Raw genomic sequence first — 27316 nt, forward strand, 5'->3', positions numbered from 1 at the left:
CCTTCGCGGTTCACGCCCCCTGCCGTGGGGTGTCCCGGCCTCCGCCTGCCAGACCGGACGGTCGGCAGTGCCCTGGCCATCTTCCTTTGGCCGTCCGCTCCTCGCTTGTCCCCGTCTCGTCACTTTCGTTAACCAGGGGGCTCTGGGTGGCCCCGCCTGCGATCAGGCGCTGCGGAAGACAGCCCTGCAGGCTGGAGGAACGAAGAGAAGGACCTCGGCAGCGCGGCAACGGGCGTGCCGGTTTTCTACTGGGGTTGGCAAGGAGCCGAGAAGGCGGTCAAAAGCCGGCAGCAACTTCGAATCGTAGGCTTTGGAACGTAGGCTCAAAGGCTCTCAATTTCCCCGGCTGGATTCACCACCGCCATGGTTCCCTACCGACCCGGTCAAGCGTTGCCCTCCCGCCAGGCGGGCCGTGAAAGTGATGCATGCCGGGATTTGTAGTTCGCGCCCCGGTCGCGCGTCATTTGTATATATTACTGGGTAGAATTCGAGCCGTATCCTGTCAACGCAGCCCAGGGATTAGGACCCCGAGTAGTCAAGGTATCGGCACTCTTTGCTCTCATCATATTGGTTAAAGAGTCTAACCAATGCATTAATTTTTCCCGTACAGATTTTACTTGAAACTTGATCGTAAGAGGCTGAATCAGGCAGTTCTTAATTCTGCTTCTGCAATACGAGTTCTCAGTTCTGAGTTTTTTTCTGGCTTATCCTGGGACACCTATGAGTCTTGGGGCTTCACGCTCGCCGTCTTTAAGTGGAACAGCGCGCATGCGCGAACTTTCTCTTTCCCGGCTGGAACCATGGAAGGTGCTGAGTAAGTTTCTCCTCGTCCTTTCGAGAATCCTCCTCCATCCCCGAAACCAGAGGCTTTTGTCTTACTCTCTCTCTTCCCATCTGTAACCTGTCTCTTTGTCGACTTACCTGTGTGTTTGTGAAGTTGTGTGAAACTCCTGGTGGTCTTAGGCTGAAATGGGCTTCAGGAGGCCTTGGGGCGAGGTTTTGGAGTTACCGGGAACGAGATGTGAGAGCTGAATATGTGCGGAACCGACAGGTTGTCCAGTCTCTCGTCTTTTGAAGGAGGCTCAGAATCTCTGAATGGGGTTCTTTGTCCTTAGCTGGCATTTGTCCGAAGCGTCCCTGCCGTCAGGTCTCTGCTTACAGCATATGGAGCTTGAGGCTTGAACCAGGGTTGTCGTTGGGGGTTTGTTTGAGGTTTTTTGTTTTTTTTTTCTCTTGAGACTCTTAAGTTCTCTTAGACTCACACTCACTAATAGTCTAGGGATCAGTGTCTTGCGGCAGCCTTTTACTCTGCACGGTTTGCTCTCGGCATTTTTGTTGTCGTGGGACCCCGGGAGTGATGGTAGATTAAATGTGAATATGTTATTTTTGTGACTCGTTTAAAGAAAGTGGTCCGTGTTAAAGGTAAAGATTACTGGTATAGGAATTTTCTAAAATCTGCCTCTTACACCATAGTACGCTACAGCGGTTAAAGAAAGGTACGTTTGAAGTCAGTGGTGATAGTAGTAAGAGGGAGCGCTCAGTACAGAATGGGAGTGCTGCAGTGCTGTGAGCTTTCTGAATTAACGCTCTGTCTGCTAATGTTAGGGAGAAGAAAAAGAAGGTTCCTGCTGTGCCAGAAACCCTTAAGAAAAAGCGAAAGAATTTCGCAGAGCTTAGGATCAAGCGCCTGAGAAAGAAATTTGCCCAGAAGATGGTAAGTAAACTTTTTTGAGGCACCAAGTTAAAAGGCCCTACGATTGAAAATGAGGTGAATGTTTTTAACAAGGCTTGTTTACTTCAGCTGCTGTACCAGTGAGCATGGTTAACTTAGAACGACCTTTCCAAGTGAAGTTAGTTATCTCCCTCTTGCAATGTTAACGCATACTGTAGTGAGAAAGCTTCAAGGGAAGGGTTTTCTTGGAAAGAACTGATACTGCTAGTTGTGTTTGGGAGCTAAAAAGCAGATGAACAACTGATGTTGGTTTTCAGCTTCGAAAGGCAAGGAGGAAGCTCATCTATGAAAAAGCTAAGCACTATCACAAGGAGTACCGGCAGATGTACAGAACTGAGATTCGAATGGCTAGGATGGCAAGAAAAGCTGGCAACTTCTACGTACCCGCGGAACCCAAATTGGCATTTGTCATCAGGATCAGAGGGTAAGTTCAGTTTTTACTGCATTCTGGTTTTCAAGGGAAAGCTACACAATCCCAGTAAAATTTCACAGTACTTGTGGGGACCTTGGTTGTAAAACATTGGAATGAAAATATTTGGGTGGTGAGGAGAGTAATTTAGTGATTGTAAGCCCTGTGCCCTAAGCATCTATCCATTCTCGAATTGAGCACTTGAGTTCAGTGTCCTGGAGGTTACCTTCAAAAGCAGTTAAATTGGAGCCTCATAAGTGCTGTGACAAAGATGTATGCAAAACTAGCAGTAATAAGAGTGTTAGGGAAAGTTGTAAACGTGAAAGGTATGTGTCAAAAGACAGTTTACTTGCAGGGGAGGCAAGCTGGCAGAGGTAATAGAATACAGCTAACTAAAGGGAAAAGTGGTCTTTGTAACATGCGAGGCTTCTTATTTAGGTGTGACACGTGTTGCCCAAAATTGTAATAGTTAGTTTCTCGTCTTTTACTAGTAAAAATTCTGATAAAAGCTAAATGAATTTTTTGTATTTTTTCATTGCAGTATCAATGGTGTGAGCCCAAAGGTTCGAAAGGTGTTGCAGCTTCTTCGCCTCCGTCAGATTTTCAATGGCACCTTTGTGAAGCTCAACAAGGCTTCAATTAACATGCTGAGAATTGTGGAACCATACATTGCATGGGGGTAGGTGTCTTTGATTTCTGTTTGGTAAACTGGCAGGTGTTTTGACAGTGATAGTCTTATTGGGTCATTTATATCTGTATTTCCATATTTAGGTACCCAAACCTGAAGTCAGTAAATGAATTGATCTACAAGCGTGGTTATGGCAAAATCAACAAGAAGAGAATTGCCCTGACGGATAACGTGTTGATTGCTCGATCTCTTGGTAGGTTCTACCTCTTTGGGGAAAAGTTACTATTATTAATTATAAAAGTTATTGTATCAGACAAAATGATATTTTTTGGCATCTTTTGGCCTGATTTTTCTCACTATTATGCATCTTCCTTTATTCCCTACAATATTTATGAAAAATGGAGGTATGATTTCGTTGGCTTGAGCTGTATCTTTGTAAATAAAGTCATGTATTTCCTTCTTTGTTACTTTACTCTTGATTTATTTCTAATTCTTTATGTCACAGCCTATCTTAATGCCTTAAAAATTTAATAGTCTCAAAATAAACAGTTTTAGTAACTTTAAATCATCTTGATGATTTATGTTCAGGCAAATACGGTATTATCTGCATGGAGGATCTGATTCATGAGATCTATACTGTTGGAAAACGTTTCAAAGAAGCAAACAACTTCCTGTGGCCCTTCAAATTGTCTTCTCCACGAGGTGGAATGAAGAAAAAGACTACCCATTTTGTAGAAGGTGGAGATGCTGGCAACAGGGAAGACCAGATCAACAGACTTATAAGAAGGATGAACTAAGGTGAGCAGCTACATCCTGAAAGAAGCTTACTTAATACTGGAGGAAAAATGACTATTGTGGTAAGGGTTTGGTTTGAGTTCTAAGCAGTATTTAGTGGGGCGGGGGGGGGATCAACCATCATATATGATCGCAGTTGGTTTGGTTTCTCCTTTTGAGGACATTTATGGAGGGAAGAAAAAGCCTTTTTTTCCTTCCTACTTAATAGTGGAAACTGAATTGGTGTTTCTTACAACTTCCTGGTTTATGTTAATTCTTAGTTATTAAGGTGTTTAATGGGTTTTTTTCCCTTCCTTTCAGGTATCTACCATGATTATTTTTGTAATCCGGTCAGTTAATAAACAGTGACTGCTCTCAAATTGAAATGTATTGTTGTCTTGGTGACTTTTTGTTATCTTTTCTCAGCCGTCCCCTAACTATTGTGGCACATCTTGGTGTGACACAGTTAAGTCACATCAACAGCCTGTTGCGTGTAAAACTTAGGGTCCAGTTTGTATCTTGTGAAAAACATTCCTGGGGTTTATTGAAGATTTTCCTGTACGAAGTCCTGATTTTTCACTTTTGAGTTGGCCAAAATGGGTCTATTCTAAGAAAGCCCATTTCACAGGCCTTTGTGCATGAGTAAAGGTTCAGTTTACAAATAAAAATCCGTTGCTGAAATTCCATTTTCTCAGGCTTTGGCTTGCCTATAAAGTAGTGAGTAAATGTGTCATTTTCTTTTTGCATTTCACTTTTATGTTTTTGCTTTGCATCTTCTACCCATACTTACGTGAGTTCCTAATAATTCCACTACGTATTGTGTCTGTCAAGAAGGAAGAAATGAAATGTGCCCATGGATGCAATTTATTTGGAGCACCTAAAGAACTCATGAGAATACTAGTGAGCAAAAACTTGAAATAGAAAGGCTTTTATAAATAACATTCCCTGTATGTTTTTATGTATCATCTCACCTAGGCTAGCAAACCTGAAAGTTTTAAGTGTAGTGTAACAGGAAGTACATAAAATAAAAGTAAAAGGGTTTATGATTCTCACTGATAGCGCCAAGGGTATTACGCCGTATGAAATAGATGCCCTATTCTTTTGATTTTGTTGCACCAGAATCATCACTTTAGTATTTGAAAGTTGCTAGACAACTACATTTAAATTCTTGGATGTTGGAAGCTATTTGGATTAGTGAGTTTAGGGTCAGTGAATCCTGGAGGGAAATCAAGGTTATTAGTTTATAAAACCAATGTTACATGTATACATGTCTATAGTGTTTTGCAAGAAATTTAATATCTTGGTAAACAGTTGGATCAATGTATAACAAAATCATACATTAATCTCTTGGTGGAGCCTCAAAGTCTTTAAGTTTTGAAATTACCTGTTTTGTTTTACTGCTTTGGTAGGTAACTACACAGTATAGCCCACGAGTCTTTGCACAACCAGTATTCTGAACGGTAGGAGTGGCTCAGAAGAAAACATGTAATTACTGTAATAAAGTTGATCAGGTGGCATATTGCTAACTACCTAGGCATGTAGGATTTGGAATAGTAATAGAAATGGCATTCTATATATGGGATGGTGGTATTTAATAATGTTTTTTTCAAAAGAATTAACTTTTTAAGAGCAGTTTTAGGTTCACAGCAAAGCTGAGTGGAAAGTACAGAGTTCCATTATACCCTTCTGCCCCTAAACAGCCCGTCTCCCCCACTCTCAGCATTGAGTGGCACATTTTTTGCAGTCCATGGATGTTGACACATCATTACCCAAAATAGCAAATACTGGTGAAGCAGGTGAGGGGGATAGGAAGATCTGTAGGTATATGGAGGGGAAAGAAACAGTGTTTGGGCTGTACATGTCCTCTGCACACGTTTGTTTTCAGTCCTGGAAATTCACTGTCCACATAGTTTCCGAATGTGGCTAGAGGACCAGAGAATAGGGAGATGTATGAGAGAGTTTGGAAGTGGGGAGGACATCTGGGAATATGGTAGATAACTAAAGCAATGGGAATAAACAAAAAAAGCATGCTGTCAGGTGACAGTTACAGCTGTCAGATTGCTAGGGAGTAAATTGGGATAATCATTTGCCTTCACAGGATTGTAAGGATTAAAACTGAACATGAGAATATTTTGTGAACTATTAGAACCTGTTGAAATGCACCTTAATATCTTATTTTACTTAACTCCCCTGAAAGTGGTGTCACTTTCTACAGGAGATATCCACATCCACTAGAAGGCTAACCAACCTCTGATGAAAGTCTGGGCCACCCAGGTTCTACTTATACAAAGATTCACTTCACATAAGTACATTGCCTTTTTGTACCCTTCAGAGTTCCAGCTTTATTAGGTCTTTCCCTAGCTACCCTAGTTTAGTTGTTGCCGGTGTTTCCTGGTCTTGCTTACCTTTGAAGTTTCCTTTGTGGTAAACTGGATTAAGAATGCTGGCTCTGGAGCCAAACTGCATGAATTCATATCCAGCTTCCACTTAATAGTTTGAGCCATTAAATTACTTCATCTCTGGTTCCTTACCAGCAAAATGGGGGAAATAATAGTACCTAACTTTCATAGGATTTTAGTGAAGATTAAATATGTCAGGTCATGGAAAATGCTTAGGGCAGTGCCTGGCCCAAAGTGCTTAGTAAATGCTGTCTGCTGTGTAACTTGAGCACTTAGCAGGGGTGTACAAAGGAAAATAGCCTCTGCTTTCTTGTGTTAATGGGCAAGATAGACTTAACACAAATATAAGTGCTACACGAGGATGTCTAGGATGGGACAGATTCTTGAAGTGTCATTGGGGACCACCTGCAGGGGAAGATTGACAACTTTCTGTTCCCGCTGTTTTCCTTTACAGATTTGGTATCAAACTAGCCGAAACATACACGTGCCTCATTCAAGTGCTCCCTTCTCTTCAGCAGTTAACTTTTTAAGGTGGGCTTTTATTCATCCTACCCAGTACCTGACATAACTTATAGTAGGCACTAAGTATTTGTTTTCTATCACTGCTGTCACAAATTAGCACAAACTTAGGTGACTTAAAACACAAGTTTCTTAACAGCTTTGAAGGTCAGAAGTTCAAAATCAGTTTCACTGTGCTAAATCAAGGTGTCATCAGGCCTTCCTGCCTTCCGAAGCCTCTAGGGGAGAATCCGTTTCCTTGCAGTTTCCAGTTTCTAGAAGCTGCTTACAATTCTTGGCTTGTGGCCTCTTCTCCATCTTCAAAGTGTAACCTCTGTTTCCATCCTTCCATCATCTCTGGCTCTGATCCTCCTGCCTCCCTCTTTTATGGACTTTTGTGATTATGTTGGGCCACCCAGATAATCCAGGATAATTCCCCCTCTCAAATTCCTTAATACTGAATATAAGTACATCTGCAAAGTCTACATAAGGTAGCATATTCACAGGTTCTAGAAATTAGGGCAGGGAGATATTTGAGAGGGCCGTTCTTTGATCTCTAATGTATGGCTCTCAGCTATATTTTTTCTTGTTCCTCAAAAATGAAAAGCTTCTAATGTACGGTCTTGGCGCTTGAAATCTTGTGTCTGGAACACTCAGCCCTGAGGAGGTCTGTGTACTTGGCTTTTTCATTCTGGATAAAGATCTCTGACATCTCTTCATGTAACCTTGTTTTTTGTTTTTTTATAGTATCTTTTACTATCAGAAATCATTTTTCCATTAACTTGTTATCTGTTACTTTTCCCAGCCACTCAAGATTTGAGTATCAGGTTTGAGTCTTAGCCTCCTCTATTCCAGCAGTTAGAGAACAAGGCCTAGTGCATTGCAGGTCCTTTGCTTTTTTGATTGAGTGAATCAAGCCTTTTATGGACAATAGCCATTTAAAATTTTGCATCTCCAGTGTTAGCACATTTTAGTCCTTGGGTGTTTGGGTGGGGAATGGTGAGAGGAGGAGTGGAAGCTTATGGAGATTAGATAGATATTGTTTTACTCAGGAGGACTTGGGAAAATGAGTTTTATCGTGTAGGGGTAATAGTATGTGAAAATATGTTAGAGGAATATAGGAGATGGTTCCTGCTGTGAGGATTAGGAAGTTTCACAGAGGAGGTCGAATTTGGGCGCCTGTTGGTAGAAGAGCATGAGCCAAGGCAGAGAGTTGGGTAAGTGTCAGTGAGGGGTGTGGTAGCCAAGAGGAGGGGACAGCAAACTCAAAACAGACCGATTTAATAAACATTTGGTCATATATTGAGGGCTAGTGTACACTTAATCCACCTTATCCTGGGTGGGTGGTTCTCCACTGTGAGTGCAACTCCAGAACTGAATTCTTAATTGGTTTGGGGATGGGCCCAGGCTTTTTCCCTTTAAAGTCTCCATGTGATTTTTTTTTTTAACATCTTTATTGGAGTATAATTGCTTTACAATGGTGTGTTAGTTTCTGCTTCACAACAAAATGAATCAGTTATATATATACATATGTTCCCATATCTCTTCCCGCTTGCGTCTCCCTCCCTCCCACCCTCCCTATCCGACCCCTCCAGGCAGTCACAATGCATCGAGCTGATCTCCCTGTGCTATGCGGCCGCTTCCCACTAGCTATCTACCTTATGTTTGGTAGTGTATATATGTCCATGCCTTCCTCTCGCTTTGTCACAGCTCACCCTTCCCCGTCCCCATATCCTCAAGTCCATTCTCGAGTAGGTCTGTGTCTTTATTCCTGTTTTACCCCTAGGTTCTTCATGACATTTTTTTTTCTTAAATTGCATATATATGTGTTAGCATACGGTATTTGTCTCTCTCTTTCTGACTTACTTCACTCTGTATGACAGACTCTAGGTCTATCCACCTCATTACAAATAGCTCAATTTCGTTTCTTTTTATGGCTGAGTAATATTCCATTGTATATATCTGCCACATCTTCTTTATCCGTTCATCCGATGATGGACACTTAGGTTGTTTCCATCTCCGGGCTATTGTAAATAGAGCTGCAATGAACATTTTGGTACTTGACTCTTTTTGAATTATGGTTTTCTCAGGGTATATGCCCAGTAGTGGGATTGCTGAGTCATGGTAGTTCTATTTGTAGTTTTTTAAGGAACCATGTGATTTTTTAATGTGCAGCCTATTCTATTAGGGAAGTATACCACTGTCCCCATTTTTTAGACGAGGGGCTAACTTTCCCGTCTCCCAGGGTCACACAACTAAGTGATTAGGTTCCAGGTCTAATGTGAGTTGGTTTTCTTAACCAGAGGAGCTAGGAAATGTTAGTATCAAACTTAATGAAAACAAAAGTGGTGTGCTGAGAGCAGTTTCAGGAGTTCTGTGGGATCCGAAACCGCAGCCCAAGTTTGCAGCCCTAGTGGAGGGGTCAAGAAATGAAGACAGGGTTTGGAACAACTTGGCAAGAGTATATATACATAGGCTAAGCCACTACTGTCTTAGGCCGCTAGGCTTCCCAGCTAGGGAGGATACGTGCGCCGAGACTTTCACCAAAGAACCTCGACAGTGGAGGCGTAGAACGCGGAATCCGGGAGCGCACGATGAGGGAACTCGGGAAGGCTACGTCTCTTGCCGAAGATTGCTCTAGTCAGGTACTGCTGGTCCACTCTCAGCAGTACTCTGGAGAGCCTGGTTAGTTTGAATCTTAAAAATGCAACCCAGAGAACCGAACCTCACCAACCTTGTCCAACTGCCCACTACCCACCCTGTCTACAGTGGGTGGCGCCACTTTCGTGCCGCACTGACCTGGTGTCACGACTGAGGCTCGTTTCCGCAGCCTTCTGCCACCCCACCCCCTGCAGCCGTGACTCCGACTGCGGCGGCCCCCTACAGTAGTTCAGTGAGTCCTAGCGGTCTCCCCAACGCCCAGGCACCATCCTGGCGCGGCAACCTGACTTGCCGCCCGGAGTCCTGCGGGACGGCGCCGGGTGACCGCCCGGAAGGCATCCTGGAAGCTTCGGGCGCGTAGCAACGGGCGCGCATCGGGCTGGCGGGGTGGCGGCCGCAGCAGCCTCTCGCCGGGCGGGGCGGGGCGGGGGTGCGCCGCGCTCCCGAGCGTCGTCGGGCTGCAGCCCGCCGAGCATGATCGTCCCGAGAGCGGCGCCCGAGCGAGCGCGCGGCCGCCCGCCCCGCCCCGCCGCCGCAGTCAGCCCAGCGGTTCTGCAGGTCTGGGTCGGTGGTTCGGCTCAGCTCCGGGCCGCCAATGGCTCCCGCGCTGCCCGGTGCCCCCGCCCCAGACCTGGGCGCCGCCGCTGCGGGCCAAGCCGGAGAAGAAGCCCCTCCCCTCCACGGCGGAGCTGCGGGGACAGTGACTGCGACCGGTCCCGGGGAACCCCGGCCAGGGGCGTGCCGGGGGTGGAGGGGACGGAGGGTGGCCGGGTCAGGCTTGAAAGGGAGGTGGGTCCCTGAAGTCAGCTGGCTGGGCCCCCTCCCAAGAAGGGCATTTATTCTAGTAACGCACACGGGTCGCCCCAAGGATCCTTGTGATGCTCTTGGAGGGGAGCTGGCGGGGAGGCCGGGGCTGAGGACCTGACGGGGAGGCTCCGGGCGGCTCGGGTGCAGGAGTATATAGACTTAAGAGGTGAAAGCCCTCTTTAGTTTCTAGTCCTTTCTTTACTTTCTAACACTTCTTACAGTTAATTTAGTATTTATTCTCTTTTCATTTGTTTTTGGTCATCAGTGGAATATATGGTTTCTTTTGAGAAATTGCTTTTTTTACTTAAGATGTGGAGAATACCTTTCACAGCAGTTTACTTAGGTCTTCGTTGAATATTTCATAGATGTGTCACATAGATGTATGATTATATGGTATAGATGTATCATAATTTATGTAACCATTTCTCCTGAAGATCGGTTCCAATTTTTCCTTATTACAAACAATGCAACAGTGAGCATTCTTACACATGGGAACAGTTCTATAAAGTGAATTCCTTGAAGCAGAATTGCTGGGTCAGATGTATGTACGTTAAAAACTTTTGGTGGGATCTTGCCTTCCAAAAAGTCTTTACTGATTAACATGTCCATCAACAGGCTGTGGTGAAAAAAACCTGTATTTATTATCATCTAGAAAACAAATCAATATCTCCCACTAATTGAGTGTTTATTACATGCCCAGCACTGTGCTGAACATTTTGCATGCATTTTACTTTTATTTTTCTTTTATAAATTTATTTAATTTATTTATTTTTGGCTGTGTTGTGTCTTTGTTGCTGCGTACAGGCTTTCTCTAGTTGCGGCGAGCGGGGGCTACTCTTCGTTGCGGTGCGCGGGCTTCTCATAATGGTGGCCTCTCTTGTTGTGGAGCACAGGCTCTAGGTGCGTGGGCTTCAGTAGTTGTGGCTCGCGGGCTCTAGAGCGCAGGCTCAGTAGTTGTGGTGCACGGGCTTAGTTGCTCCGCGGCATGTGGGATCTTCCTGGACCAGGGCTCGAACCTGTGTCCCCTGCATTGGCAGGCGGATTCTTAACCACTGCACCACCAGGGAAGCCCCTGCATGCATTTTATTTATTTATTTTATTTTTTTAACTTCAAAAGTAGCATTTTTAATTTTTGTGGTAATTTTCAAAGCCACAAAATCCTGCATGCATTTTAAAATTTAATCCTCACTAACCCTATGAGAGTCGGAGGCACTATTATTTTCTTCATGACCCCATGGTTATGCAGCTATTGAAGTGCAGAGCCAAGATTAGAATCCTGGTTCATTTAATTGCAATGCTTATGTTCTTTGTCGGATCTGAATTCCTGGTCAGTAATTGACTGGGCATTGTGTTTCATTGGGTTGTTTGAGGATTAAATGAGATCACGCGTTTAGTGTTACAGTATTATTAATATGTGGTTCCTTTCTCTACTAACTCCTGTAGAATTGGACATGGTCCGGTTCTTCCTACGATTCTGGTTCCTCTGGATCATTTGCCTTTCCTGTCACTTTTCTGCCTTTTCTTTATCTTCCTGGCTTGCATATATTTTAAGGGAATCTGGTTTTCTTCTCCCTGGAAAATCTCCTTTGCCAACTTTATCCAATCTCTGGCCTTAATTCTCACCAGTAAATCGATAACTCTTAAAAGCTTCATCTCCCAACCAAACCTATCGTCTTCAATATTCCTATAGCTTAGATCCAGGTTATATATCTCCACCTGAATGTCCTAGGCTAATTTTATCTAAAACTGAGCTGCTTGTTGCCCTCTGCCCCCAGACTCGCACTTTCTCTGAATTTAATTCATGGTTCCATAATTCTTTTGGTCACCCTAGTTCACAGCCTCAGTCCTCTTTGACTCTTTTTTTCCTTTCCTGAACCTCCAATATTCAATCAATTGTCAGTGTTGTCAAATTCTCTCTACTACTCTAATTTAAGCACTCTGAACTATTATATGTAGTCTCTTAACCTGGCTCCAGTCTCTGCCATCTTAATCTTCCTAAAGCATGACTGTGAATATGCCACACCTCTGTTCGAAAACCCTCATGCCTTCTCATTGCTAAAAAAGAAAGTACAAGCCACTTTGGCTGGCGTTCAAATGTGTCTGTGGTCCTGCCTCAGTGCTGAACCCCTCCTCCACTCTCCAGGGCAACTTTCACATCTTTACCTTTTCCAGCAGGGTCTCTACCCACATTTCTATCTAAATGTCATTTTCTAGTTTCTTCCGAGTCTTTTTTGAACCCCCTTGTGAAAGTTATATCTCCCTCCTTTGAATTCCTCAGATGTGAGATACTGTATATCTGTCCATCTAGCTCCCCTAAGGCTGTAATGTGACACTTTGCCTTATACTATAGTTGTATGAGTGGCTACAGTTCTTCCTTTTGGACTGGAAAATCTGTGAAGGCAGAATCTCTAGTTCGCCTTTGTATTTGTCATGCACATGGCACATAGACTTGCAGATAGTATATGCTTAGTGAATATATTTGAGTAAGTGAGCTAATATATTCACCCTTGGGAATAAAAAATTGCATGTATTAGGGTATTGATAGCTATAACGACAAACAGTCCCCAACATTTTAGTGATTTAGGATACAGAACTTTAGTTCTTGCTCACATAACAGTTCCAAGGCAGGTGTTCCTGGTCAGCAGGCAGCTTTCTTCCCATTGATAGTAGGACCCAGACTCTGCCATTCATTAGCTTCCCTCTCGGCTAACTGCGGCCAGCAGGATGGGAAGGAGGAAGTATGGAGAAAGCAGGCCTGGGGGAATTTCCTGGCGGTCCAGTTGTTAGCATCCTGACTCTCACTGTCGTAGGGCCTGGGTTCAGTCCCTGGTCGGGGAACTAAAATCCCACAAGCTGCGTGACCTCAAAAAAAGAAGAAAAAAAAAAAAAAGCAGACCTGCTTCTGAAGTTTCTTGCACAAAGTGTCACACGTTGCATTCACTCCCATTCCAACCACAAGGAGGTAACCACTTTCTAGGAACAACTGTATTCTCCGGAGGCACCAGAATTTTGGGCATCCAGTCTTCTCTGCCACAGTCCATTTCTATTTATCAAAACCCGTGGGACTTGGCTTGAACAACCCTTGCCCATAAACAACAGCAAAACTCTCCTTCTTCCCCAGTCTGGTTAGGTCAGCAAAGGCCCTGTTGTCCCACAAAATCTAAACACAGATTTATCATCAATATGTATCATAGTGAAGTGTAATTGTTTGGTTACTTTGTTCCCCCAGTAGACTGTACGCTTTTGCATCCTAATCATTTTTGTATTTCACCTCCTAGCACAATGACTGGCATTGCAAATATATAAATAACTAGCTTTCTCAATGAATCTACAACTTGCCTTTCTTTATGTTCACTTGATGATTATTTTGGTTTAATCAAAGCTAAAAATAAAGGTAATCTTACCATCTGCTCTTTGATGTTGGGCTATTTTCAGCTTTTTTGCTTTTCTATTATAGAAAATGTAGGATTTGACATCCTTGAAGGTAAATATTTGGATGTATCATTGATTGTTCCTTTAGGATAAACTCCTGGAAGTGAAATTGCTGAGTCAAAAGTATATAAAATTATAAGGACACATGTATTGCTAGGTTGCTCTCTGGAAATATACTAATACTTCCACTGAAACCTTATGAGAGTAGCTGTTTCCTTGAACACCATCTTACACTGTCCAGTAGTAGAGAAAAAAAGTTTTGCTATTTTCAGGGCAAAAGTTGTAGCTCATTGTATTATTTTGCTTTTTTTTTTGAGTATTAGTGAGGGCAAACTTTTATTGACCTTTTTTTCTGTAATGAGTTATCTGTTCTTTAATAAACACATTATCTTGGGGTCCACTTTCCTATTGATTTTTAAGTATCTTTACATACAAGAGAAATTAAATTCTTCAGTTCTTTATGTCATCGTTTGAAGAGCTATTCTGGGAACTTCTGGTCAGTGTGGCAGAGGAAGGCGACATGAAGAAATTCCATACTGCTTCCATATATTTCAAATGCGGGGTAAAGTATATTAAGATAATTTATGGCCATGTGGCTGAGCTAGGAACCAAGAGGAGGAAACCCCCAGGTGGCAGAAATGAGGGAATGCTCACACAGGAAGGCAGCGTTGAGCATCTGCTGAGAGCTGGGAGTCACAAAGGAGTACTGTTCCAGTTGCCATGGATGCATCACAAACTTCTCCAAAACTTAGTGGTGCAAAACAACCCTTTATTGTCCTCATGGATTCTGTGGGACAGTGCAGGAATTTGGACAGTGAACGGCAGGGACAGCTTGGCTCTGTTTCACCATGTCTGGGGCCTCAGATGGAAGATTTGAAGGCTCGGGGCTGGAGTCACCTGCTCACTCACTCCTGTGTCTGGTGGCTGATCCTGGCTGTGGACTGAGACCTCAGCTGTGGATGTCAGATGGACCCTTTCTACGGTGGCCCCTTCCTATCACTTAGCTTCCTCACAAAATTGTGGCCGGGTTTCAAAGGTGAGTGTCCTGAGAGAGCTAGCTAGTGGAAATCGTATCATCTTTTATGACCTAGCCTTGAACATCACAGTGTCAATTCTACTGCATTTTATTGACTAAGGAAGTTAGTTTCAGAGAAAGGAACACAGACCTCACCTCTTGATTGGAAGAGTGTCAATGTGACATTGAAGGAAGAACTTGCAGAGATGATATGTATTGGTGCATCCTTCTTTGGAAAATACAACCTGACACAAGTACCTTGACAAAGTGATGATAACTAGAAAAATACCCCTCATTGGCCTAGGGAGACTGTAAGGAAGCTTGCCATCCACTTGAACTATGGTAGGAAAGGGTCAGCTGCTAGACATTAGAGCATCATACCCCGCACCAGCTCAAGTCTGAGGTCTGAATTCACTTTACTATATGACTCAGGGACCACAGTCTAAGAAATTGGCATATTAACTGGCCTGACACCTCTGAAACCCAGGGCCAGGCAGAGACCAATGGGAAGTATACAGAGAGATGTATAGCACAGTTTCGACAGCTCAGGGAACACTGGACTCCTGTAGATAGCAATCTCTCTAAAGGTGAGCTCGCAGTCAAAGATTACAAATCATATAAGGAAATGGAACCACAAGGAAGGAGACTTGGTGAATGCAGCAAATGGGAAAACTAAAAATAATAGACATCTTGGAAAAAAATTTAATATTATTCAAGGAGAGGAAGGAATGGAAACTGTAAGGCAAGAATGGGACAGTATGAGTAAGAACAGGAGAGATCTAGGGCTGCATATTTACCCTGACAGGGAAAGAAGCAGCACTGAGTCAACCAGTACCTCCTGGACCCCAGGTATTAGTTGACTCTTGTCCTATAACAATAACAGTCATGATGACTATGATAATAATAGCAGCTGTCGTTTGTTTCTGTGTATAAAAATACCTTACTGTGGTCTGAACTGAAGATTCTTCTTTGAGATTAGAGCAGTGTACTGGGCATTTAGCTAGGTGCTTTTCTTAAATTCCCTTTAAACTCCACAATAACTCTGTAAGGCAGAGATTATTATTCCCTAGGTAGGGAGACTGAGGCACAGAAAGGTTAACAAGAAAATAAGTGGGTTTTTTCCATCCAGGATTGGGTGACAGGCATGGGGAAGGAGCAGAGGGCTTTAGGGTGTATAGGTGGGTGTGGATATATTGTAGAAGCTATTGACTCTTTATTTCTTCATTTCTTTTTTTTTTTTTTTTAATTTGGCTGCTTTGGGTCTTCGTTGCTGCGCGCGGGCTTTCTCTAGTTGTGGTGAGCAGGGGCTACTCTTCGTTGTGGTGCGCGGGCTTCTCATTGCAGTGGTTTCTCTTGTTGCGGAGCACGGGCTCTAGGCGCGCGGGCTTCAGTAGTTGTGGCTCGCGGGCTCTAGAGCACAGGCTCAGTAGTTGTGGTGCATGGGCTTAGTTGCTCCGCGGCATGTGGGATCTTCCCAGACCAGGGATCGAACCCATGTCCCCTGCATTGGCAGGTGGATTCTTAACCACTGCACCCCCAGGGCAGTCCCTATTTCTTCATTTCTTAAATCACAGGCTAGTGTGTTCTTAACTTAGAGAATGCTTAAGTAACTCTTCCGGTGAGTTGAATATTTAAACACAAATGGGCTAATTAACTGCTTATGAATTTTGGGAAATGGGAAATACTTGTGTCCAGATAAGAACTTTGCATACAGTTTTAGCAGTTACTTTCCCTAGTATTTTGCATGCTTCTTATTTTTAATTTTGCTAGAGCTTAATCTTAATACTTTTTAAATTGCTTTCCTTTGTCCATCTGTCCTCCCTCCTAAAAAAATAAAGAGCAAGAATTTGATAAAATTAATAGTTATTTTTTTTGTTCCTTGTTATATACACATTAGAGGTAAAGCATTTAACCCTCCCAAACCTCAGTTGTTTAATTCAAAAATTAGAAGATTAGGTCTCTTACTGGTCTGTAAGTCAGTGATTTCTGTTGAACCAGTCCTTAATTTTCAAGTAAAATTGGAATTCAGACAGCAGTAAGATATTCTTTTTATACAGATGTATAGACCTGACTGAAAACCTATGCTTACCTTACTAAATTTCCAATGACTTTCACTTATCTCCTTCCTCATCTTTAGATTTTGGCTTGTGGATGTGGGAGTATGGACAATTCTAATTCCAGGAATTCTTCCATAAGAATGAATTTTTACTGCAATGACCGAGGCTGTTTTTATTTTTTTCTCTCTCTGTTTGTTTATTTACTTAGGCTGCACTCCGAGCCTTGTGCGATCTTCCCCGGGGCCTCAGGCAGTGAGAGCCCAGAGTCCTAACCACTGGACTGCCAGGGAATTCCCAGCCCAGGCTGTTTTTAAAAACAGAGGTTTTAAATAGTTGTTTTTCATTTCACTGAACAATTTTATTCTCCATCACTAAGAAATTAAAGATTTTCTTGATACTATAGGTTCTTAATGAAAGTTCCTATATTAACCTCAGCAACTTTTCATTAACATGCTAGTGTTACTTCAGTGTGTTCAGTCTCTGTTAACAGGTACCTCTTACCTTCTTAGTACTTTCAAAACTAAAGATAGATCTAACCAGATTTCTGTTGAAGCCACCTTTTATTACATTTAAAACATTTTGGGGGCTTCCCTGGTGGCGCAGTGGTTGAGAGTCCGCCTGCCGATGCAGGGGACACGGGTTCGTGCCCCAGTCCGGTCCGGGAGGATCCCGCATTCCGCGGAGCGGCTGGGTCCGTGAGCCATGGCTGCTGAGCCGGCGCGTCTGGAGCCTGTGCTCCGCAACGGGAGAGGCCACAACAGTGAGAGGCCCGCGTACTGCAAAGCAAAACAAAACAAAACACATTTTGGCTAAGGATTCTGCTTTTAAAAGCAATATGCTTAACGGACTTCCCTGGCAGTCCAGTGGTTAAGACTCTGAGCTTCCAAAGCACAGGGCATGGGTTCGATCCCTGATTGGGGAACTAAGATCCTGCATGTTGTGTGGTGTGGCCAATCAATCAATAAATAAAATATAATACATTCTTAATTTTTTAAAAAAGCAGTATGTTTAAAATGCTGAGTAGTGCTGATCTTAAAAGAATAGTCCAGTGAAAGCTAAAGCTTTTTGATGCCTACTCCGTTCCAGGTGCTGTATTAAGTGGTTGTATCATGTCCTTAATGAGCTGGGTTGTTGATGTTGCATCATTGAAAGAGGCAGTAGTACATGCGGGCAGAGTCCAGAGGAACGCTTAGTAGATCATTCTTTAAATCTACTTACATATATTAAGTGCTCGGAAAGGTCTGATGAATGGATGAATTTATCATGTGACAGGGTCCCTGGAAGAGTCTGTGGCCCACATTAATGGAGGGGGATGTTGTGGCTTTGCCACTATTTACCATCAATATAGATTCTACTGTACTGATTATTCAAATTTTTCTATTGGGCTTGGAAAAATTCTCTATTATAACAGAGACTATCGTTACAATGTGGGTTATTGTAGTAGTATTTGACCTATAGTTAACTGATAAGTTTTCATCTTGATTTTATACTTTAGGAGAGCAACGACTTATTGCCTGTTTTGTTTTTGTTTTTGTTTTTTGCGGTACGCGGGCCTCTCACTGTTGTGGCCTCTCCCGTTGCGGAGCACAGGCTCCGGACGTGCAGGCTCAGCGGCCATGGCTCACGGGCCCAGCGACTCCGCGGCATGTGGGATCCTCCCGGACCGGGGCACGAACTCGTGTCCCCTGCATCGGCAGGCGGACTCTCAACCACTGTGCCACCAGGGAAGCCCTTATTGTCTGTTTTTAAAGAGTTGTGACATAACGACCCAAAATCTGTCATACTCTGATACCTTTTGCTCAAATTCTGCTGGACCATTATTAAATAGGTCCTGTATTATGTTATCAGACATGGAGGGAGGGAAAGACATGTTCACATGTTTAAATAGATATTTTGCCTTAGCCAGTGTGGCAGGACTGCTAAAGTTTTCTCACAGCGTCTGTTCCCTCGTCTTTCTAGTAAAAGGACCCCTGATTTTTCAGCTGGGTACGTGATGCCCAGAATGGAAGATATTTTATCACTTCCTTTTACAGCTCGCTGTGGCCACGTGACTACGTTCTGACCAGTGGGATGTAAGCAGAATTGTATGACTTCCAAGAAGTGACTTTAAAGAGACGGAGAGTACCTCTCTCTCTTCCCTTCCTTCTCTCTGTAAGCTGGAGCTCAGTTTGGTAGTTTTTAACCGTGGAGAGTGCCCAGCGTATCCAAAGGTAGAAGGTGGTGGATAATAAAATCCAGCGTCCCAGCCCCTGAGCTGTGACAGTTAGCAGCTCACGGCTGACCTTCTTTCATCTCTACTCTTACCACCACCGTCACCCTCTCACACCCGTTGTATTGAAGCAAATCGCAAACATTTTATCATTTTATCCATAAATATTTCAGTACGTCTCTTTAAAGATAAGAATTCTTTTAAAAACACAAACCACTATTTTCAAAACAAAACCCACTGTTACACCTTAAAACATTAATTGTGATCCCTTAACGTTACCAAAGATCCAGTCAGTGCTCAGATTTCCATGATGGTCTCATAAAGGATCTTCTTTTTTTTTTTTTAACAGTTTATCCAAATGAAGTCCATACATTGCAACTGTTTGCCATGTCTCGTCTCTGTTAATCTATATATTATCCCTCCCATCTCTCTATTTATTTATAACAATTTATTGGTTGAAAGAACAAGATTATTTGTCACAAGTCGAAACTCCACAATCTGTTATTGCTGATTGCATCCCTGTGATGCCATTGAATATGTTCCTTTGTGCTCTATATTTTTTTCTAAATTGATAGATCTAAAATCTTGGTCAGCGTCACGTTTGTTTGTTTTGGCAAGAACTGCCTTTGATAAACATTGCTGTATCTGTCCGGAAATATATACACACACATACACACACACACACACACACACATACGTGTGTGTGTGTGTGTGTGTGTGTGTGTGTGTGTGTGTGTGTATATATATATATATATATATATATATATATATATATATATATATATATACAGAGAGAGAGAGGGATTTCAAGGAACTGGCTTATGGGATTATGGGGTCAGACTGGCTGGAAACTCTCAGGCAGGAATTAATATTGCAGTTTTGAGGTAGAATTTCCTTCCTCAGGGAAAACTCAGTTTTGTTTTAAAGCCTTTCAACTGGTGAGACAAGGTCCACCTAGGTTTTTGAGGGTAATCTCCTTTACTTAAAATCAACTGGCTGTAGGTCTTCCCCACATCTACAAAATACCTTCACAGCAACACCTAGATTAGTGTTTAATTCAATAGCTGGGTTCTAGAGCCTAACCAAGTTGGCACATAAAATTAACCATCACAATTGCCAAGATCCGTTAATTAATTAAGGTTTGCAAGACTATAACACTGTAATACTATCATTTCTTCATTTCGTAGCTGGGATACTCTGTGAAGAGAAACTTCCCTATCATCATTCATGTGGATAAATGCTTGATTCCTCTAGTACATGACCCGGGTTTCAAATCAAGTTGATTCTTCAGTGCCCTCCGAAGATGATGAGTGAGGTGTTGTTTTCTTAAAGTATCATTATAAACATTTAATATATTTGTATACCTTCCAAGTATATTTCATATAACGTATACATGTTTAATATATTTCAATTCATTACAGTTAATATCTTATTAATATTTATACTCTTAGCTTTGGTTAGTTGGATTCTCTTCAAGTTGGTGACTACCATGATCGTAGTCATCTTAGATTCCTAGATTTCTGGAGTGAAAAGATGTACTAGGTTCATCTTGTACATTTCCTGCCACAGACCTGGAATTAAGTATTTCTTCAAGGGGCCCTAGCTGTTTTTAGTTTTGGATTTTTTTTTTAAGTCAGGAATGGGCCCACAATCTAGTTACTAGTTTCAGTGGACAGAGCTAAGAAACACTTTTTTTTTTTTTCTTTTAAGATAGAAGTCTTATACTGATACTTCCAATTCATATTTAGGACTTTGGGGTTTTTAACTTACCATATTGATGTTAGATCTGTATCTTTTTCTTCCACACGATAATACTTGTTCACATCAGCACTGATATGAATGTTCATTTATTCAAACAGCCATCTTGAACTCTGAAGGTAGATACTGTATGTTCAGGGTGGTGGAGCCATAAGATAAAAGGAGCCTGGGTCCCTGGTACCTTGGCACCATCCCTGTTGTGGGAGAGGGGGGTCTGTCTAGGCTTTTATTTAAGGGAAAATCTTCTTGTTTAAGCCACTTGTTTTGGATTTTCTGTCATTTGAAGCTAAATAATACAGGAGCTATAGAGGGGTGGGATAGGGAGGGTGGGAGGGAGATGCAAGAGGGAGGGGATATGGGGATATATGTATATGTATAGCTGACTCACTTTGTTATACAGCAGAAACTAACACACCATTGTAAAGCAATTATACTCCAATAAAGATGTTAAAAAAAACAAAAAAATAAAATAAAATCGTGATGGTTGTACACATCTGTGAATGTACTAAAAACCATTGAATTGTACACTTTAAATGGGTGAATTGTATGGTATGTGATTTATATCTCAATGAAGCTGTTAAGAAAAAATATAATAATACAGGAGCTACCATGGGTTTCCAATTTTTAAAGGATTCATGTATAGTAAATGCATGTAACACTAAAATATTACTGAACTTAGCCTTCTCGTTGATAAAGACCTCTAAGAATCTTTCCTTCACATTGCTATGAATATCAGTAGTCATTACTGCACTGTAGAATTGTGAAGGTCCCAATTATAGCTATATTATCCTTTCTTTTTTTTCTTTAGAAATTGGTTTGGTAGGAGTGAATACATTCTTATGTCTGCTTGTTTCTTGTTTTTTTTTTGGCTGTGCCACATGGCTTGCAGGATCTTAGTTCCCCAACCAGGGATTGAACTCGGGCCCTAGCAGTGAAAGTGCTGCATCCTAACCACTGGATCGCCAGGGAATTCCCTATGTCTGCTTGTTTAAGTAGTGGTTTTTTTTCTTAATTGTCTCCAACACATATTTTATATTGGCTGTGATGTGTTATGTGTTAAATTGTACCCCTCTGCCCCCACCCCCCAAATTCATATGTTGAAGCCCTAACCCCAACCTTGGAATGTAACCTTATTTGGAGATAGGGTCTTTACAGAGGTAATCAAATTAATATGAAGTCATTAGAGTGGGCCCTAATATAGTATGACCAGTGTCCTTATAAATAGGGGAAATTTGGACACAGAAATATGTACAGAGGGAAGACAGTGTGAAGACACAGGGGGAAGGGAGTCATCTGCAAACAAAGGAGAGAGGCCTGGAACAGATCCTTCACTCACAGCCCTTAGAAGGAACCAACCCTGTCGATGCCTTGATTTTGAACTTCTAGCCTCCAGAAACATAAGACAATAAATTTCTGGTTTTTTAAGCCACCCTGTGGTACTTTGTTATTGTAGCCTAACAAAGTAATATATATTTATTGTTTTCTTGGTTCTGTTTTCTTATTCTGTCTGCTACTGTTTAACGATGACATTTTATTTTTTTTATAGATCTTTATTGGAGTATAATTACTTCACCATACTGTGTTAGTTTCTGTTGCACAACAAAGCGAACAGCCATATGCATACATATGTCTCCATATCCCCTCCCTCGTTTTTTTTTTTGTTTTTTTTTTTGCGGTACGCGGGCCTCTCACCACCGTGGTCTCTCCCGCTGCGGAGCACAGGCTCCGGACGCGCAGGCCCAGCGGCCATGGCTCCTGGACCCAGCAGCTCCGCGGCATGTGGGATCCTCCCGGACCGGGGCTCGAACCCGTGTCCCCTGCATCGGCAGGCAGACTCTCAACCACTGCGCCACCAGGGAAGCCTGACATTTTATTTTTTATCTTGAATTTTAAAAAGCAGATGTTCTTGATCCTTACTCTTTCATCTCCCCCAGGAAAATGCTTAATCAATTATTTTCAACTTCTGTGTTTTCAGTGTCTCTCTTTTAATTGTCTTCATCCTCAAAATACTATACCCATGCTCAAGAGTCTCTCGTGTTTAGATATAGCTCTTTAGACATTATCGTTCTCCAATGAAATTGTTCACTGCTTCCTTTTTCTTAAAACTCTCTTTGCCTTTGATTTTTATCGGCACCCCATCTTGGTTCTTCTGTCTCTTTAACCTTTCCTTTTCCGTCTCCTTTGTGGTCAACCTATTCTTTGCCTGTCCCTCAAATACTGGTGCCCTTGGACTTGCTCTTATTCTTAACTTTTCACTTGTACCCTCCACTAGCCCTGGACAGCCTTGTCTGTTCTCAGAACTTTAACTATGCTGATGACTACTAAATCTGCATCTCTTGGCTAAACCCACTCCCACCTCTGGACCACATGTACCTTGAGCTCATTTTATCCACAGCTGAATTTCGCTTCTCATTCAAGCTGGTTCCTCATCCCTCACTCTTAACATCGTGAATGGTGCCAGTCAAATACAGTTCCCAGGTCCTCTAGATGCTACCACATTAAACTCTACCCAGCTTGTGTCTCAGTCTGCTCTTTCCTTGGTTTGGGCCCTCACTACCATTCACCTAAACAAGTGTAATAGTTTCCTAATTGGCCTTCTCATTCCCATCTGTCTTCTAATATTGCCAAAGTTAAAGCAATATTTTAAAATCTTAGGTCTAGTCCTTCACCAGCTCCCACTGTTTATAGCTGTGGCCTCTAAACTAGAGTGCATGCACCTCAGGGTATGATCCATTGAAAAAGAAAGTAGAGTTCCTGTAACATATATATTTTAAATTTCAGAAATTTCATCTAGCATAACACCTAGTAAGTACTCAGTAGATGCTTGTTGAATGAATTAGAGCCGGGGCTGGCAAACTTTAGTAAAATATGTACAGTAAGTATTTTAGACTTTGTGGGCCATTGAGTCTCATTTGCAACTACTTAACTCTGCTCTTGTAGGCCAAAGGAAGCTATAGGAAATATGTACAAATGGACATTTGTTTCTGTGTTCCAATGCGAAGGTACTTACTAAAACAGGTAGCAGGCTGGATTTGACCTGGGGACAGTTTGCTGACCCCTGAATTAGAGTATGGGAGAGGGGGAACTGTCTAGTGACAAGATTGCAAAGGTAGGTCGGGAACAGATCCTAGGGGATTCTGTTTGCAAAACGAAAGAGCTGGCAAAATAGAGTTTGGAGTTTTATTCACATACCTGTGTCAGAGACAGACAATAAATAATGACATATAAATACATTATTGTAAACTATGATAAGTGCTGTGAAGAGAATGACAGGATGCTATTAACATGTAGCCGAAAAGCCCAGAAGGCTGCTTGTCCACTCTATAGTGATACTAACTGAGGCAAGAACTGGCTGAAAGGTTTTAGCTCTTCTGCTCCCCCTTCTGTTCTCCAGGCGAATAGAGATATGTGAAGAGGTAAGAATCGTCTTTTTAAAAAGCAGCCTTCTGGGGCTTCCCTGGTGACGCAGTGGTTGAGAGTCCGCCTGCCGATGCAGGGGACATGGGTTCGTGCCCCAGTCCAGGAAGATCCCACGTACCGTGGAGCGGCTGGCCCTGTGAGCCATGGCCGCAGAGCCTGTGTGTCCGGAGCCTATGCTCCGCAATGGGAGAGGGCACAGCAATGAGAGGCCCACGTACCGCAAAAAAAAAAAAAAAAGCAGCCTTCTGGGCTTTTCACCTACATGTTTATAGCATATTGCCCATATAAGTGTGGGCTCATTTCTGGCCTCTATGTTCTGGTCCATTGAGCTATATGTCTGTTTTTGTGCCAGTACCATACTCCTTTGATTACTGTAGCTTTGTAGTATAATCTGAAGTCAGAGAGCATGATACCTCCAGCTTTGTTCTTCTTTCTCAAGATTGTTTTGGCTATTTTGGACCTTTTGTGCTTCCATATACATTTTAGAATTATTGGTGGGCCAGGCTGGGGTCCACAGGATCCTGGGGCTGGTGCCCACCCACTGGTGGGTGAGTCTGGGTCCTAGGCCTAGTTCTGGCCCACTGGTGGGCAGAGCTGGGTCCTGGGGTCTCTGGCTGTAGGGCCTTGCATGTCCCAGGGTTGGTGTGTTGGCCTGCTGGTGGGTTGGACCAGGGCCCTGGGGTCCTGGGGCTGTTGCCTGCCCACTGGTGGGTGAGGCTGGTCCCAGGACTAATGCTGGTACACTGGTGTGTGCAGCTAGGTCCTGGGGCAGCTGTGGGCTCAGGGGTTCTTAAGGCAGCCAGCCTGCTGATGGGTGAGGTTGCCTCCCTGCCTGGCCAGTTGCTTGGCCTGAGGCGTCCCAGTAGTGATGTCAAAAGGCTGATGGGCAGGGCTGGTTTCCAGTGCTAATGAACTAGAGGAAGGACTCCAAAAGGGCACTTGCCAGCACCACTGTCCTTGTGGTAGAACGAGAGTCCCTGAATGGCTCCCATCAGTTATGTCCCCAGGGTGAGCTCCAGGGGACTCCTGCCTCTCTAGAAGTTTCTCCAAGATAAGCAGGTGTGTCTGACCCAGGCTCCTTTCAGATTACTGCTTCTGCCCTGGGTCCTGGATGTGTGAGATTTTGTGTGGATTTTTAAGAGTGGTGTCTCTATTTCCCACAGCCCTCTGGTTCTCCTGAACTTAAGCCCTACTGGCCTTCAAAGCCAAACATTCTGGGAGCTCATCTTCCTGGTGTAGGTCCTCCACACTGGGGATCCCAATGTGGGGCTCAGATTCCTCACTCCCTGGGGAGAACCTCTGCAAACTGTAATTATCCTCCTATTTGTGGATTGCCCACCTGGTGTTATGTGGTCTCAACTGTACCACATCTCTGCCCCTCCTACCTGCCTTGTGGTTCCTTCTTTATAGCTTTAGTTGTAGATCTTTTTCTGCTAATCTTCTGGTCTTTCTCATCTATAGTTGCTCTGTAAATAGTTGTGATTTTGGTGTGTCAGTGGGAGGGGTTGAGCTCAGGATCTTCTTACTTCACCATCTTGGCCACACCTTCTTTAATCCCTGTGTTTTCTTTTAGGAGTTTTACACTTTCAGGTCCTAGGTTTATGTCTTTAATTCATTTTGAGCTGATTTTTGTGTATGGTGTAAGATAAGGGTTAACTTCATTCTTTTGCATGTGGATATCCAGTTTTTCCAACACCATTTGTTAAAGGGACTATCCTTCCCCTATTGTGTATTCTTGGCACTCTCGGCAAAAATCTGTTTACTGTATATGTATGGATTTATTTCTGGAGTCTATTCTGTTCCATTGACCCAAATGTCTGTCTTTATGCCAGTATTATATTGTTTTAATTATTTTAGCTTTGTGACATATTTTGAAATCAAAAAGTTTGATGCCTTCAACTTTCATCTTTTTCAAGATTATTTTGGTTATCTGGGGTCCTTTGGGATCCATATTAATTTTTATTTATTTATTTATTTAAATTGAGGTATAGTTGATTTACAATACTGCATTAGTTTCAGGTGTACAGCAGAGTGACTCAGTTATACATGTAAATGTATATATCTGTATTCTTTTTTTTCAATTCATTTCCATTATAGTTTATTACAAGATATTGAACATAGTTCCCTGTGCTATACAGTAAATCCTTGTTGTTTATCTATTTTATATATGGTAGTGGGCATCTGTTAATCCCATACTCCCATCTTATCCCTCCCCCCTCTTCCCCTTTGGTAACCATATGTTTGTTTTTTATGTCTGTGAGTCTGTTTCTGTTTTGTAAATAAGTTCATCTGTACTTTTTTTTAGATTCCACATATGTGATATGGTATAATATTTGTCTTTGTCTGACTTACTTCACTTAGTATGATAATCTCTAGGTCCATACATGTTGCTGCAAATGGCATTATTTCATTCTTTTTTATGGTTGAGTAATATTCCCTTGTATATATATTTACCACATTTTCTTTATCCATTCATCTGTCAATGGACATTTAGGTTGCTTCCATGTCTTGGCTATTGTATATAGTGCTGCTATGAACATTGCAGTGCCTGTATCTTCTCTAATTAGAGTTTTCTCTGGATATATGCCCAGGAGTGGGATTGCTGGATCACATGGTACCTCTATTTTTAGTTTTTTAAGGAGCCTCCATACTGTTTTCCATAGTGGCTGCACCAATTTACATTCCCACCAACAGTGTGTAGGAGGGTTCCCTTTTCTCCATACCCTCTCCAGCATTTATTATTTGTAGACTTGTTTTACAATGGCCATTCTGACTGGTGTGATTTGCATTTCTCTAATAATTAGGGATATTGAGCATCTTTTCATGTGCCTGTTGGCCATCTGTATGTCTTCTTTGGAGAAATGTCTTCTGCCCAGTTTTTAATTTAGGTCTTCTGCCCAGTTTTTAATCAGATTGTTTGTTTTTTTGATGTTGAGCTGTATGAGCTGTTTGTGTATTTTGGAAATTAAGCCTTGTCGGTTTCATCATTTGCAAATATTTTCTCCCAATCTGTAGGTTGTCTTTTTGTTTTGTTTATGGTTTCCCTTGCTGTGCAAAAGTTTATAAGTTTGATTAGGTCCCATTTGTTTACTTTTGCTTTTATTTCTATTGCCTTGGGAGACTGATCTAAGAAAATACTCCTACAATTTATGTCAGAGAATGTTCTGCCAATGTTCTCTTCTAGGAGTTTTATGGTGTCATGTCTTATATTTAAGTCTTTAAGCCATTTTGAGTTTATTTTTGTGTATGGTGTGATGGAGTGTTCTAAATTCATTGATTTATAATCCATATGAATTTTTAAATTGTTTTTAGTAAAATTTTAAATTCTTTTACATTGGCATTTTGATAAGGATTGCATTGAATCTCTGTAGATCATTTTGGGTAATGTGGATATTTTGACAATATTAAGTTTTCCAATCCATGAGCATGGGATGTCTTTCCATTTGTATGCATCTTCTTTAATTTCTTTTATCAATGTTTTATAGTTTTTCAGCATACAAATCTTTTACTCCCTTAG

The 27316-nt window shown here is 42.3% G+C and overlaps 2 protein-coding genes across 3 annotated transcripts in view; both read left to right on the top strand.

The window, feature by feature from the left end:
- The first annotated feature begins 547 nt into the window (after window positions 1–547).
- On the top strand, window positions 548–4222 carry RPL7 (ribosomal protein L7). 2 transcript variants are annotated; one of them, XM_067712061.1, is made up of 7 exons: window positions 548–814; window positions 1606–1714; window positions 1990–2156; window positions 2683–2820; window positions 2913–3022; window positions 3358–3567; window positions 3865–4222. In XM_067712061.1, the coding sequence occupies exons 1-6, from the start codon at window positions 801–803 to the stop codon at window positions 3564–3566; spliced, it is 747 nt and encodes a 248-aa protein (XP_067568162.1). In that variant the 5' UTR covers window positions 548–800; the 3' UTR covers window position 3567; window positions 3865–4222. The 2 variants fall into 2 exon arrangements, with proteins under 2 accessions (XP_067568162.1, XP_067568163.1); XM_067712062.1 differs by having other exon boundaries at window positions 789–807.
- A 1994-nt stretch (window positions 4223–6216) lies between these two features.
- C17H8orf89 (chromosome 17 C8orf89 homolog) overlaps window positions 6217–27316 on the top strand; it is a 78653-nt gene continuing 57553 nt past the window's right edge. The window contains exon 1 of the mRNA XM_067712063.1: window positions 6217–6473. Within this exon, the coding sequence (XP_067568164.1) occupies window positions 6304–6473 (170 nt within the window). The 5' untranslated portion in view covers window positions 6217–6303. The remainder of the gene's footprint in view (window positions 6474–27316) is intronic.

The sequence above is a fragment of the Pseudorca crassidens genome, chromosome 17, assembly GCF_039906515.1.
Source record: "Pseudorca crassidens isolate mPseCra1 chromosome 17, mPseCra1.hap1, whole genome shotgun sequence".
NCBI lineage: Eukaryota > Metazoa > Chordata > Mammalia > Artiodactyla > Delphinidae > Pseudorca > Pseudorca crassidens.

Excerpts from the sequence above, each read along its gene's own strand:
- RPL7 (XM_067712061.1), top strand. Across the intron at positions 1,715-1,989 it reads AGAAATTTGCCCAGAAGATG|CTTCGAAAGGCAAGGAGGAA; the intron begins GTAAGTAAACTT and ends GTTGGTTTTCAG. Across the intron at positions 3,023-3,357 it reads GTTGATTGCTCGATCTCTTG|GCAAATACGGTATTATCTGC; the intron begins GTAGGTTCTACC and ends ATTTATGTTCAG.